A 14482-nucleotide genomic window follows, 5' to 3' on the forward strand; every position below is an offset into this window, starting at 1 on the left:
AATCAAAATGAATAAGCAAAAGACTCGCTCCTTCCAAAAAGCCCAAACAATGCCAAACAAGACAGAAAGTCCACCCCCCAAAACAAAACAAAACAAAAAAATCAGCACTTAGTTTGTGTTGGCCACCTAGTCCTGGGCAGGAGGCCTGCCCTGGGAGGTGGGTCATATGCCCAGTGAGACTCTTTGGGAAAAACTGCGTTTTCATTTTCCAAACAAAGGGTGTCAGTTGCAGCTCGAATGTCCACTTTGCCCTTAGTGCCGGGACACCATCCGGGTTGAGCCTGCGCAGGACTTACAGCATGTTGCCGCAGATTTTGGGTGCTCATGTGTGCCTCAGCTCTGCGTGGAGGATGCGGTTCCCTTGGAGTCACCCACCTTTGGCTCTTACAGTCTTGCTGCCTCCTCCTCCGTTCAGCTCCCTGAGCAGGGGAGGGTAAGGGAGCTAGAGAGGGGGAGGAAGAGAGTGGGAGCAAGGGAGAAAGGCTTGTTAAGGGAAGTAAAGCATGTGTATGAGAGAACCAGAGTACTCATCTCTCCAAACCTTAGAGAGGTATGTTTTCTTGTACATTAGAAGAGATAGAAGGATATCATCTGTGTGAGCCTCCAGTCGCCCCTTAGAACCCAGACATTTCCTGAGTCCCGCATGAGATAGGCAAGGATGACAGAGTTCCTTCCTGTGTGGTAGGTTTCACTACAGTTCTGCCTGAACGGATGGTGGAGATGCTGGACTTGCAGGAGCATGTAGAACGTTCTGTCTGATCGTGCCGACGCTAAGTTGTTCCCACTGTTTATTTTGCAGGTGGCAGAGATAAGCGTGGAGGTCCCATATTAACGTTTCCAGCCCGCAGCAATCATGATAGAATGCGGCAGGAGGACCTCAGGAGGCTCATCTCCTATTTAGCCTGCATTCCCAGGTAAGCTCTGTGTGACCGCCTTGTCCACATTTTCTGCTTTCCAAGGGTGTGGCCCCTCTCTAGAAAACAGCTAAACAGTAGGTCTAGTTCCAATGAGATCAAACATACAATTAAGGTCACTATCTTCTTTACTGCCACTTTCATAACCATCGCCGGATTATTCAAAACACTCTGCATCGGGAACCAGAAGGCCGGCCTTTGTTATTGAAGCACGTCGAGAGAGGATGGTGGGTTTTGGATGCTCACTTAGCTGGGATTTTAGGATCTGACACTGATGACTCAGAAACTGAGAGCTCTTCTTTAGTGAGTCTCACAGCAAGTTCCAGTTGCCTGGATCATCAGAAACTTGTTCTTCTTGACAACCTGCACACATCTTTCTTACACGCTGAGCTTCTGTGTATTACAAATATTCTTTTGATTTGTAATGTGGAGTTTGTGAGACATTAAACATTGTAATCAGCTGGCTGGCACTGTCTTACCAGTTTGGAGACACCATTAAATCTGAGAGATTAGTGACAGGATTTTGATGTGGACCTTAACCAACAGCGTGGGCAAGCAGCGTTGTTTCCCAGAGAGTCTGAATGAGGAGCAGTGACCACCTGAGGCAGTGTAGGTAAGCAGGAACAAAGCACTTGGCTAAGGGGCTCAGGAGACAGACAGCCACACAGAAACATTCAGCTCTCTCTGCCTCCCAGTGGTCCACAGTGCACAGTGCAACCAGCCCCTTCTGGATCCTGCTGCCATGGGCCAAGATGAGCGTGCTCCTGCTTCAGTTGCTTTTGTGAGGTTTGAGAAGAGTAACGCCCACTGTTGATATCAGTGCAAGGGGTTTGAGGTAAATGGAGCCCCCGTGAGGTGGCTCTGCAGGTAGAGCTGAATGCCCCCGAGCTCTGTAGCTTGACTTCACTCCCTCATACTTACGTCATGGAAGGAGGGAACTGGTTAGACAGCTGCCTGCCGTTCTCCACGTCATGCACACAGCTACACATACAACTAAGTGTAAAGAGTTAAAAAAATTGTTTTATCTTATTTATTTATTTATTTATTTATTTATTTATTTTTGAGTTGAGGTACCTGGAACAGGCCCACCAAAAACTGTGGTGTGTGACTGTCCTACGCTAGATGGACACAAGGGTAGGCAGTTGGGCCCTGTTGTACGAAGCCTTGCAGTGGACAGAAGTCAACTGTACCCTCGATGGTCTGACTTACTGAGGACGTCCATGACAGTATCCATTGGAATACAGCCATGGCGTGTCTGCAGTGACCAGCAAACAGAAGCTGGGGCTCAGCTCTCTCACAAAGGTGGATAACATGCTTAGCATGTGCAGGGTCATGGATTCTATGCCTGGCACCTGAAAATGAATTCGATATTCGTTCAGTTGACTCAAAACTAATTAGGCTATTGAAAAGGTACATGCGGCTGATAATTGGTGATCTGGGTATGGAGTCTACACTGGTACAAGTGGAAAAGGTTTACTCTTCATTCATATTATACAACTGTTCGTTTACACTGTGGCTCATCTGGGTGATACACCCTTCAAACCATATGTGTGTGTGTGTTGAAAATTACAAGCCCATCTATAGAAGTAGAAAGAAGGGTGCAGCGAACACCCATACACTTATAACTGAGTTTAACCATTTATCAGATTGTACCTGTCTTCTTTTCTCTGTGATTCTCCCTGGGGTACCATGTAATGCCCCAAACATCATGCAATATCCTGCATCAGCACTTGACTGTGTTCAAGGTGTTTCATCTCCCGAATGTAGTCACTCCATTTCATTACCTTGATTTGCTTTTGCATTTCCAGTCCCAAGTGACAAGGAACGGCGTTTTGTTTATCTTTGGTTAGAAAGCAGATTAACAAGTAACCAAGGCGTCCACTCAGGGATGATGGGGAAGCTCCGATGAGGTGGTCGTGATGGAGGTGGATACAACCTGTGTCTCCTCTGATGTCCTTCAAGCTCATTGCCTCCTGGGAGCACTCTAGAACAGCGGGATCAATACATGTCATCAGCAAATTAATAGTGTGGCCATTTTCTTGACGTGGAGCTTTGCTTGTAATACAGTTTGTGTGCTCATTTGCTGACATTTGTGAGAGGCATAAGCTTAGCTCTCCCTGTCTGTGTAGGCTCTGATTCCACTGATACTCTTTTAAGTAGGGACGGTAGCTCTCACCTCAACTAGCTCTTGGCCAGGCAGTGCAGCGCTCACAGTAGGACTACGTGGAGAGGTGTGTGGATGCAGAAGGCCTAGGCTGATGACCTGGGACTGTGGCTCGGTGACCGCTGTTGTCTTTGTGATACAGGAAGGGTGAAGGTGACAGTATTCACTGAGGCCATTGCGAGTTCTGAGTAAGGCTGCTCATGTGCACCTCTCACGGTGCTTGGGGTGTAGCAGCTGTCTCAGAAATGGTGCAGGGATCTCTCCCTCTATCCTTTCTCTCTTTGTCATGCCATCACTAAGTAATCCAGATTTTGTTCTCTGGCCTCAAGTCCCACCAGTAAGCGTGTGACTTTTGCTGCTGTGGTATTTGGGTCACTTCTTCCCTCGGCTTAGAAACCATCAACAGTTTGAGAATTGCCATGCAAGTGTGACAAGAGTTTGTATTCCCAGCGTGCACAGGTCTGGTAGCTGTGTTAGCCCACTTGAGATGCCAGCCTTGGGAGGCTGAGATGGGGATTCTCTGAGCAAGCAGACTAGGGAGACTAGCTGTACCAGTGAACTCTTTGATTGAGAAACCCTGCTTCAATGAATAAGCATAGAAGAGTTTTCCAAGAGGTTCCTATATCAGCCTTGGCCTTCTATATTTACATACACACATGCACACATGCACACATGCACACATGCACACATGCACACATGTGTATACAACACCCATGCAGACACAGACACAAAAGTGGAAAAAGAGAAAAAGTCAACAGTTTGAAACAACAGTGTTTCCAACTCATACCCAGGACAACACTGCCAGCAGAGGTCTCAGGGGTTCCTAAAGCAGTGGAAATAGCCTCTGGGGTGGCGTTGCTATAGCTGCTTGAACTTTATTTTGTGTTTCCTAAGTTCTTGGATGTTTTACATTCATTCATTCATTCATTCATTCATTCATTCATTCAATATGACTACACTGTAGCTGTCTTCAGTCACACCAGGTAAGGACCTCTGGAAGAGCAGTGGTGCTCTTAACCGCTGAGCCATCTCTCCAGCCCATGCTTTACCTTCTTTAGGGTGCTTTCTAGTAGCTAAGTGGGTAAGTTCTCCTGACGCTCTGACTCTGGTTGCTCAGGAGTGGTGTGAAGACAACTAGTGCACTAATTTGAGACCAACCACACATGAGACTTTCTTCATCTCAGAACTCGGGAAAGTAGGTTTATCTTTCTTAAAGATCCAGGTCAGAAGGGGCCTGAGTTTTAACTAAATTTTCTTTGTCTTACAGATAACATAGGGCTCTTTCTTCATAAAGCTACTAGATTTCCTAGTTAATAAAGTCACATTTTCCTAAGATCCGTTTCTGTCATCAGGTCGGGACAGGGCTTGGAGACCACGTTGCATGGGTTCCTTTGATTGTGACTTACAGCAGTTGGACTTATGGGTGCTGGCAAGTCCTTGCTCTTCCTAGGATTCCTAGCTTTGGGTGTGAAGACAGCGTACCGCAGAAGACTGCATGCCCAGTCAGTTCGTGTGCTGTGACTACCACTTTGTGGGGAAGCTACTGGATGGGAGCAGAAGAGTTAATCCTCCTGTAACCATGCAAGCCAAGCCTAGTACCTTCCGCTTTGTTCTCTGCTTGCTCCTGTGTTTCACATCATGATGGACAGGAAGAGGAGGGACAGAGGATACAGGAAGGGGTCAGGACAGGATACAACAAGGATGTGTTTAGTAACCTCCTTCTTGGAATAATATCATGATGAACCCTTCAAGGGACGAATTCATTGATTAAGTCAGAACCCCCCATCATCTTTTTGGAAATACCATCAAATACTGCAAAAGGCGTACTGTACTAATTCAGTTAGTCTAGTCAGGTTGACAGGATTAACCACCGCAGGGAGTTAGCAGGTTATTTATAACATTTTCTAAGCATCATTAACACTTGTATAGTGTTGTAGTTTTCTCTTTGTCACTGTGATAAAACACCCAACCAAAAGCAACTTGGGAAGAAAGAGTTTATACTTCTAGGTCATGACAATCCATCGTTGGAAGTCAGGGCAGGAAGTCAAAGCAGAGACCTGGATCAGGAGCGGAGGAATGCTGCTTGCTGGCTTGCTCTCTAGGTCGTGCTCATCCAGCTTGCTCACACAGCTCAGACCCACCACCCTCCCACCAGTGCTGGGCCCTTCCACACCAATCAAGACAGTCCCTCACCGACACACCTGTAAGCCAATCTGACTGCGAAATCCCTCAGTGGAGACTCCGAGATGACTCTAGGCTATGTCCAATTGACAGCTAAAGCTAATTAGGACAGGTGGTAAACAGAGCTGCTGGACCATCTGTTTTCTTGCCTGGGCCTTAACCACTATGCCCCTGTGCCCGTGAATCAGGTCTCTGTCAAGTTCCACAACAGACATTTCTGGAATATTTATGTGACACACCTCCATGGATTCATGTTGCTGTCCTGCAAACGTTACATTTGTGAAGCTTTGAAAACTGGTTACAGTGACTGTATGAGACAGGGCAGGGAGGAACATGGCATTCACAGAAGCATTTGGAGGGTGAAGCACAGGGGAATGGGTGTGGAATCTGTGCAAGAGAGAATCCTGCTGGCTTCAGATGAGATGTACTTTCTTTGCATTTCACCAACATCTAGCAATAACAAATAACTTCCTGGACTTTCCGGCGAGAGTGGGTTATCTCAGTTTGATTGACACAGGCAGAAATTGAAATGTATAGGCTATTCATGTTAGGTGCAGACCTCCCTCAAGCCTCACTGAGATTCCATCAGGTCTCAGTTTCCAAGGCCTGTAGGCAGTCTTTACCTGCCAGCATCTACCCAAAGTGGAGTCTGTCTCGTTATGCTGGGTCACAGTAGAGCCTTACCTCTGATAATTTGGAAGCCAGCACTGAGTTTCCATAAATCCCTGACATTACAATGTAGAAAGAACATAGGGTTTTCTACCTTTCTCAGGATACCCTATTCACAGTTTTTGGTTTTCCTGGTTTGATTTTTGTGAGACCGAGTATCATGTAGCCCAGGGTGGTGCAGAGCTCAATACATAGCTGAGGATGACTTTGAATTTCTGATCTTCTTGCCTCTACTCCCCAAGTGTTGAGATTACAGACGTGCACTGCCACACATAGTTTTTGTAGTGTGTGTGTGTGTGTGTGTGAGTGAAACTTGGTGGTGTTAGGCAGACACCCTGCCAATGGATACACACTTCACACTTAGTAACATTGTTGCAGATGTGCACTCTCCATCTATTCCCATGCTGAGATCCCACCCCCCATTTCTTTTTGAGATGGGACTTGCTTGTTGCTTATGCCAATCTCAGCCCTGGCTTCTGTGACCTTCCTTCCTCAGCATCCTCTGTGCTGGGACTGCAGGCCTGAGCACCAGGCCTGGATGCAGCTGCCCTTTGGTTTGGTTAACTGCCAAGGGCCCAGAGAAGAAAACCAAGTACCCCTAACAGTTTGGATTTGTGACAGAAGCCAGCACTGTCACCACCACCACATTCATAGCTTCTATGCGACCAGATAGGAAGATGAATGTAATCTGACTGCAGATATAAACCTAGGTTTTCCTCACAGAGCTTGTTAAGATGATGTCAGGAATCTCCTGGTGGGACAGGGTTAAAGGAGAGGGACCACAGTCAGACTTTGCAAAGCTCCCAGCATCACCGCGCTTGCCAGTGGGTGGTTGTCTTTGCTTGTGGCCTTGGAAATCCTGAAAGTAAAGTTGTCCCATCTTGGGCTCTGCATGCCACACTGTGAGTTTGTACTTCTTAGTAATCCCCAGGGGTCTGTCTGTGGCAGTTACTAAACGAGTGTCTGTCCCATCAGTGAACAACGCACAAAAAGCCAGAATGCAACACCATATCTATGAAGAACTAAAAACTTAAAGGCTGTTGAGGCTGAACCCTCTTCAAATCCACTATTCTGCCTTCACTCCTTTGTGGTCAGGTTCTGGTCTCTTCTGGTGTCAGGGAGGGGATAACATTGCTGAGCTGCCCACGTGAAAGGGCATCATGATGTGGTTCTTGAGGTCAGTGTGTGGGTCCCCTCCTTGTTCCTTTCCTCCCCTCAGTGAGTGTGTGTGTGTGTGTGTGTGTGTGTGTGTGTGTGTGTGTGTGTGTTTGAATGTCTGCGTGTCTGTGTTTCTGTCCATGTCCCCATCCGTTGGTCTGTCAGTCTATCCACCCTGAGCATGCCTGTTGGGGACACATGTGCCTGTTTGTGCACAGGTAGATGTGCGTGTGTGGGTGTGCTCACAGAACATCAGGGGATATCAAATGTCTGCCCTAATATTTTTGGCCTTATTCCCTGGAGTGTCTCTGAACCTGGAACTAGGCTGCAGTCAGCCGTCCCCAGATCCTGCTATCTTCATCCTCCACAGTGCTGGGTTACAGGAATGCAGGGCCAGACCCAGTGGTTTTCGGTTTTTTGTTTGTTTGTTTTTTTGTTTTGTTTTTGTTTGTTTTTGCTTTTTTGTTTTCCCTCTTATTTTGTTTGAGTGCTTTGCCTGCCTGTCTATCCCCTGTCCCATGCAGTAATCATGAAGGCCAGAAGAGGGCCTCGGATCCCTTAGGACTGGAGTCACCAATGTCAGGGAGCCACCACATGAATGCTGGGAAAGGAACCTGGGTCCTCTGCTTTTCACCCTAATACACGCTAGTTGTGAATGTGGGTGCTTGGGGGTGTGAGCTCTGGTCCTCACACTTACACAGCAAGGGCTCCAGCAGCTGGGCTGTCACACTCACTCACCAGCCTCTTTCCTGCCCTGCAGCGAGGAAGTCTGCAAGCGAGGGTTCACGGTGATTGTGGACATGCGCGGCTCCAAGTGGGACTCCATCAAACCACTGTTGAAGATCCTGCAGGAATCCTTCCCCTGCTGCATCCACATCGCCCTGATAATCAAGCCCGACAACTTCTGGCAGAAACAGAGGACGAATTTTGGCAGTTCCAAATTTGAATTTGAGGTAACGCTCACTCCGGTAGCCACATCCTAAACTCACAGGCAGAGTCTCTGATGAGCGGGTGCATCCCCACCACAGTGGGCTGTTGGCAGGTCTTACAGCCAAGCCTTGAGCGCGGCCTAGCTAGCCGCCTAATGTGTGTATGGTAAACATTGGTTAGTGCTTAACGTAGATGCCTTCGTCCCTTTTCCCCGTGTGGTGGCTTTTGGCACAGGGGTTTGGACTTCAGTTCTTTGGGATTAGGGTGTGGGGCCATGGTAGCTTGGAAGGAGAAGCCTGTTCCCACCACCTCACTTGAACAGCTCCCCCTGTCAGCACTAGGCCACGTGACTGCAGATGTGCGGTGGCTGCTGCATCCTGGGGATGAGGGAATATGAGGGGCATTGAGCCCATCTGGTCATCGATAGTGGGGAGGCTCCTCAGCCACTCTGCATGTCGTCTTGTAAAAGTGGACGGAGTCTTTGAGAACTGTAGAGCTCTGCGTTCAGCTGGGCCTAGACGACGGCTGTCAGATGGTTATAAAAAGTAAACCAAAGCCTGCTAATTTATTTTCTTTCCCACTGAGAGCCGCCTCTCCTTAAGCCACCACAGTTCTGACAAGGCTTTTGATGTGGTCAGTTTAATGGGATGATTAGAGGAGTATCCCAGCCGGCTTGAAGCTTGGCTCAGGTCCTGTTCTGTAATAAGACTGAGATAGTTTCTTGTTATAAATTATAACCATTCCTGGTGGACAGAAGAGCCTGCTGTCCTGCCGTCTCTGCTGCGATATTAGGCTGTAAAAGAACCGTGTTTTAAGGTAAACAATATTCCACAGTGAAACAGCATCAGTTGTACTTGTCAACATGTCTCCTTCTGTGTACTACTTGGATTTTAAAATACCTTCCCACAGTGCTGAGTTTCCTCTCTGGAGTTAAACTCTGGCTTTATTGGAAACTGCTTTGAAGTGGTCTAAGTGAAATAGAAAGCACACTTTATCCTCATACTCAATAAGTAGTCATCTCTCTCTTTCTCTCTCTCTCTCTTTCTCTCTCTTTCTCTCTCTCTCTCTCTCTCTCTCTCTCTCTCTCTCTCTGTGTCTGTCTGTCTGTCTGTCTGTCTGCCTCCATGCAGGTTACTGATGATCCAGCAGATGGATAAGAAAAAGCCCACTATAGCACTGTAGGCTAAAGGCAGTGCAGGCTTGAGCCGCTCTTTCCAGCCTGTTGCCATGTGCTTTTTCTTACTCCAGCGAGCATGGAGATGTCAGTTCTGGGTGTGCGTGTCTGGTCAGAGGTGGCAGAGGTTGGGTAGCTGGTCTGTTTTTCTTTCAGTTCTAGACCAGCTCAGTTTCCCTTGTATTTGCATTTTACCCCCCAGTGTGCTTCCTTTTTACTTACCTCAGGTGACATTAAGAGTTTTGGCTTAGACTGGGATAAACTGAAGCTTCCTTAGTGTTAAATTGGGTTGCGGGACAGGCTGTGTACAGTGGTTAGGCTGTACAGATGTGTGACAGGCTACCCCAGGGAAGCCGGCATTCCCAGTGTCTTTACCCTGTGAAAACATTTTCAACAACTCTTGTGAGGCATTAGTAAGAAATACGATTTAGGTTCTTCTCCTTCTTCAATTGAAATCTAGTTGACTTGGAGCTTGTGAAAATTACAGTTCTATGCTGCTGGGCTTTCTCCCTCACATGCTACTTCGTGGAGTTTTTCATTGCACGGATAATGAGTCTCCCTCTGTATTCCGGGAGGCAGAACCAGACATAGACTGGGTCTTCTGTGCGCAGGTTATTCTTTACTTTGGAAACCTCTGTGTGACCACTGTAAGTTATAGGATATGATCACATGGTTCGTCTTCTCATACGTGTTTCTTTCCTCCCCAAGACAAATATGGTCTCTTTAGAAGGCCTTACCAAAGTGGTTGACCCCTCCCAGCTAACCCCCGAGTTTGACGGCTGCCTAGAGTACAACCATGAGGAATGGATTGAAATCCGAGTAGCTTTCGAGGACTACATTAGCAATGCAGCCCACATGCTGTCCCGGCTAGAGGAACTTCAGGATGTCCTCGCAAAAAAGGAGTTGCCTCAGGACCTAGAGGGGGCTCGGAACATGATCGACGAGCATTCTCAGCTGAAGAAGAAGGTGATCAAGGCTCCCATCGAGGACTTGGACTTAGAGGGGCAGAAGCTGCTTCAGCGGATCCAGAGCAGCGAGAGTTTTCCCAAAAAGAACTCAGGCTCGGGCAATGCAGACCTGCAGAACCTCTTGCCCAAGGTGTCCACCATGCTGGACAGGCTGCACTCCACTCGGCAGCACCTGCACCAGATGTGGCACGTGAGGAAACTGAAGTTGGACCAGTGCTTCCAGCTGCGGCTGTTCGAACAGGATGCTGAGAAGGTAAAGGTGGGGAGGGCTGTGCAGCCCGACAGGGGCTGCTGCTGGGGCGGTGGGTCTTACAGCTAAGACTGACGTGACAAGGTGAGAAAACAGAAGGTCTATGTTACAACGATCACACCACAGCAAAGGCCATCCAGAGGCCCCGCTTACTTCTGGCTTCCAGTTTCACTCACAGTGCAGTGCCTGAGGCAGTGTGAGCTGAAGCTGCCCATGCTCCTGTGAGAAGTGCCAGGAAGGCAAGGGTGATGTTGTTGTTGTTAAAAGTACAAATTCATGATGTATTCTTAAAAGCAACAGTTTAATATATAGATTTTCTGGTACCTCCTCTCTCCTCAAACAAAGCCATCAAACTCCTTTCAGACCAGTACCTGTGTCCATGATAACAAGAGAGTGAGGCCATTAAAATCACGTTTCTCTGTGATCCAAGCAGTACTGCTCCGTGTTCTCATGTGCTATTCTTGTGCGCTAGAGACAGCAGCTGGCCAAAGGGAACGCCCATTCACCAGCAGCTAATGTATTCTTTGCAATGTCAAAGAAAAGGACACTTGCCAACAAGCCATGAGCATAGGTGAAGTAATCCCTCTTAACTTACAGTCATTGAGTTTTCTCTTCTCATGGGCTGGCAAACTTATTGCAGAGTAATAAAAGCATATTAGAAAATTTTGATACAGTACATTAAAAGGACCTTCAGTCAGGTGACAGTATCACTGGGTTACAGGAGACCTAGGCTTAAAACGCTCAAGTCTTTTAAAATATTTTTGTTATTTTTGTTGTTTGCATTTGCTCAGGTTTCTGTGTCAGCTGCTGGTTCTCTGCAAGGGTCCTGATGCAGACACCCAAGAGCCCTGGTCCCATCTTGAGCAGTGTGACATGTGGGCCCATTTCTAGAGGAAGGGTGGTGGGCACAGAAGACAGAAGTTTCTCTTAGCATGGGGGAGTGGGCTGAGACTTCCTTGGGCTCTGCTGCCGTTGAAGCGCCTGCTTGTTCTCAGAGCTCTCAGAGAAGCGACTCCCTTCCCCAGCACACTCCTCGGCCCCGCCTCTTTCCGCAGTGATCCCAGCTTGTCCTTTTCTCCTGGTAGATGTTTGACTGGATCACACACAACAAAGGCCTGTTTCTAAACAGCTACACGGAGATCGGGGCCAGCCACCCTCACGCCATGGAGCTTCAGACGCAGCACAATCACTTTGCTATGAACTGTATGGTAAGCCGTTGTCAGACCCTACAGATTCTGGCCTACAAAAGGTTTTTAGCAAACAGGAGGCAGTTAGTGGCCGGAGCACTCACACCTCACACAGCCGTGTGGAGTCTTCAGGGAGACAGTGGATGTAGAGATGGTAATTGCCACTCTTTTCATTTTCTGTCTGACTTTGGATGGTCTGTTTGACCTCTTTATCCCTCAGTTGCCTAGTCTATGAAGTGGGTTCACTGTGTAACTTTGCTGTATTGTGTTGTTTACTCTATATGTATAGAACACTTTAGGATACCTTTCAAGATGTAGTTACTGCTCAAGTCATCACAACTAACACCTGCGATGTTACCCAATTAAAGCAGGTGAGGAACTCCTAAAAGATGAGAGATGTCTCTTCCCTCCCTCATCTCCCTCCTCCCCACCTCTCATTTTCTTATTTACCTTTCTCAGTTACACTTCACTTAGAGTATGCTGTGGACAGCAGTTCAAGAGCTTTCTGGGCCGTTCTTGCTCCTTGTTGAAGACACCTACAGGAGTCTTCAGCCTTCGTGCGTGCATGGCAAATGAGGCCCACTAGCTTTTGGTCCTTTCTCCCACTGCCTGCAGTGTTTTGAGGAACCTTAAAGCATAAAAGACTAATTATAAGTCCAAACGTAGACAGTCTGTAAAGGAACCACACTAGGGAATACAAGAATGATGCACATTCTAGCATAGCATACCAGCCTGAGGAGGAGAGTCCAAGTGCAGGTCCTCGTCGTGGGGATGACCCATGGCAGAGCCTGTGTGGCTCACCATGTCTCTGGTTGTGCTGAAAATGGTGGCCCACGGGAAATGGGAGGCACAAAGACTGGCATAGTCTGCTCAGGAAATGAAAGTGACAGAGGACTATCTAATCGAGTCTACGCGTGAGCATCTGTGGTTCCCACAGAAGGACCATTGCTTTCTTTCTTTTTTATTTTATTATTATTCTTTATTTTCTGTAAATTGGTGTTTTGCCTGCATCTATGTATGAGTGAGGACATCAGATCTTGGAGCTACAGACAATTGTGAACTACCATGTAGGTGCTGGGAATTGAACCTAGGTCCTCAAAGAGCAATCAGTGCTCCTAAACACTGAGCCATCTCTCCAGCCCCAGGGAAGACCATTTCAATGGATTGCTCTTCCCTTGTTCTCACTGTTCTAAGTGAGAACCTCGGCACTTACTCTTGGACAGACTGCAGAGTAGCCTTTTCTCAAGGCATCGGGGAAAACAGTATTAGTAAACCCAGCTAATAGGGGACAGGGAGCATGGGAGGAGCATAGAGGAAAATGGAAGGTGTTACTTCTCAGTCACTCCTCATGGAGATCCACAGCCCGAGCAGGGGAGATACGGGCCTCAGTTTCCCCATGATGACAGGGTGCCGGAGATCCACAGCCAGAGCAGGGAAGATACAGGGTTCAGGTTCAGAGCATCCGGCCCATGTTTGCTTGACTCTTATTTCTGACACTAGTATGTGTCTAATGCAGGAAGTGAGCGTGCATCAGAGCTGCCTTAGGGGGTCCAGGAAGCAAGCGAAGGGAAGGGAGCAAGGGTCCTGTAGATATTGCAGAGGCACACCTACTTCCTGTCCCTAGACCCATCTCTACTGGTGCTACCTGTTAGCTAAGGGCAAAGCTTAGCAAACACTCAGCATGTGAGTCTTTGGGAGACACCCCAACCCCATAGTACTTTGCTTTTAGTTTAAAGGAAGCTAGTTAAATGTATTTTAATTAATATACTCACACAGGCCAGGAGCATAGTCTCACTATTGTCACACCTCCATGAAGAACCCTCTGCCTCTGCTGCTTAGGACCTCCATGGTCTGTGAGTCTGTAGAGAAGGAACGTGGGTGGGGCTTGTCCGGCCCCTCACCCGTGTATAAAGGCAGTTCCACCGGGTTCTTGGTTCTGGTTGGGTGATAATAGAGAGGATCAGCAAAAGAGGGGGCAAGGAAAGCCAGGGAGAGAATTCTGTAGGTTAGGGTTTGGACTCGGGGCAGCCCTGCAGGCTGGAGGCAGTGTGGCTCAGAGGGCTGGAAAGAGGAAGGGGCCCGAGAGGGAGGAATTGGACAGACTGACTAAGTTAGTAGTGAGTAGCAGGAGGCAAAGGTTTATCTTCCACTCGGGGAACACAGACAGGAACAGGACAAGGTCAAACATAAAAATACAGAGTAATTCGGGATTTGTTGATTGTGTGCCACCACAACATGTTATCCCACAACAAGTTTGTTGAATGTTAGAATAGACTGCAAGAGGAATGGAAGCAGGAGTGTGCACAACTGTAAGATCACACTGTGCACACAACTGTAAGATCACACTGCACACAACTGTAAGATCACACTGTGCACACAACTGTAGGATCACACTGCACACACAACTGTAAGATCACACTGTGTACACAACTGTGCACACACAAAGATCACACTGTGCACACAACTGTAAGATCACACTGTGTACACAACTGTAGGATCACACTGTGCACACAACTGTAGGATCACACTGTGCACACAACTGTAAGATCACACTGTGCACACAACTGTAAGATCACACTGTGCACACAACTGTAGGATCACACTGTGTACACAACTGTAGGATCACACTGTGCACACAACTGTAGGATCACACTGTGCACACAACTGTAGGATCACACTGTGCACACAACTGTAGGATCACACCGTGCACACAACTGTAGGATCACACTGTGTACACAAGTGTAAGATCACACTGTGCACACAACTGTAAGATCACACTGTGCACACAACTGTAAGATCACACTGTGCACACAACTGTAGATCACACTGTGCACACAACTGTAGATCACACTGTGCACACAACTGTAGGATCACACTGTGCACACAA

At 47.7% G+C, this 14482-nt stretch overlaps 1 protein-coding gene across 1 annotated transcript in view; it reads left to right on the plus strand.

Moving 5' to 3' along the window:
* Trio (trio Rho guanine nucleotide exchange factor) overlaps positions 1 to 14482 on the plus strand; it is a 290571-nt gene that overhangs the window by 105204 nt on the left and 170885 nt on the right. The window contains 4 exon segments of the mRNA XM_032898677.1: positions 800 to 914; positions 7847 to 8039; positions 9899 to 10411; positions 11494 to 11616. Coding sequence (XP_032754568.1) covers positions 800 to 914; positions 7847 to 8039; positions 9899 to 10411; positions 11494 to 11616 — 944 coding nt within the window.

This window comes from Rattus rattus, chromosome 3, assembly GCF_011064425.1.
Source record: "Rattus rattus isolate New Zealand chromosome 3, Rrattus_CSIRO_v1, whole genome shotgun sequence".
NCBI classification, from domain to species: Eukaryota; Metazoa; Chordata; class Mammalia; order Rodentia; family Muridae; genus Rattus; species Rattus rattus.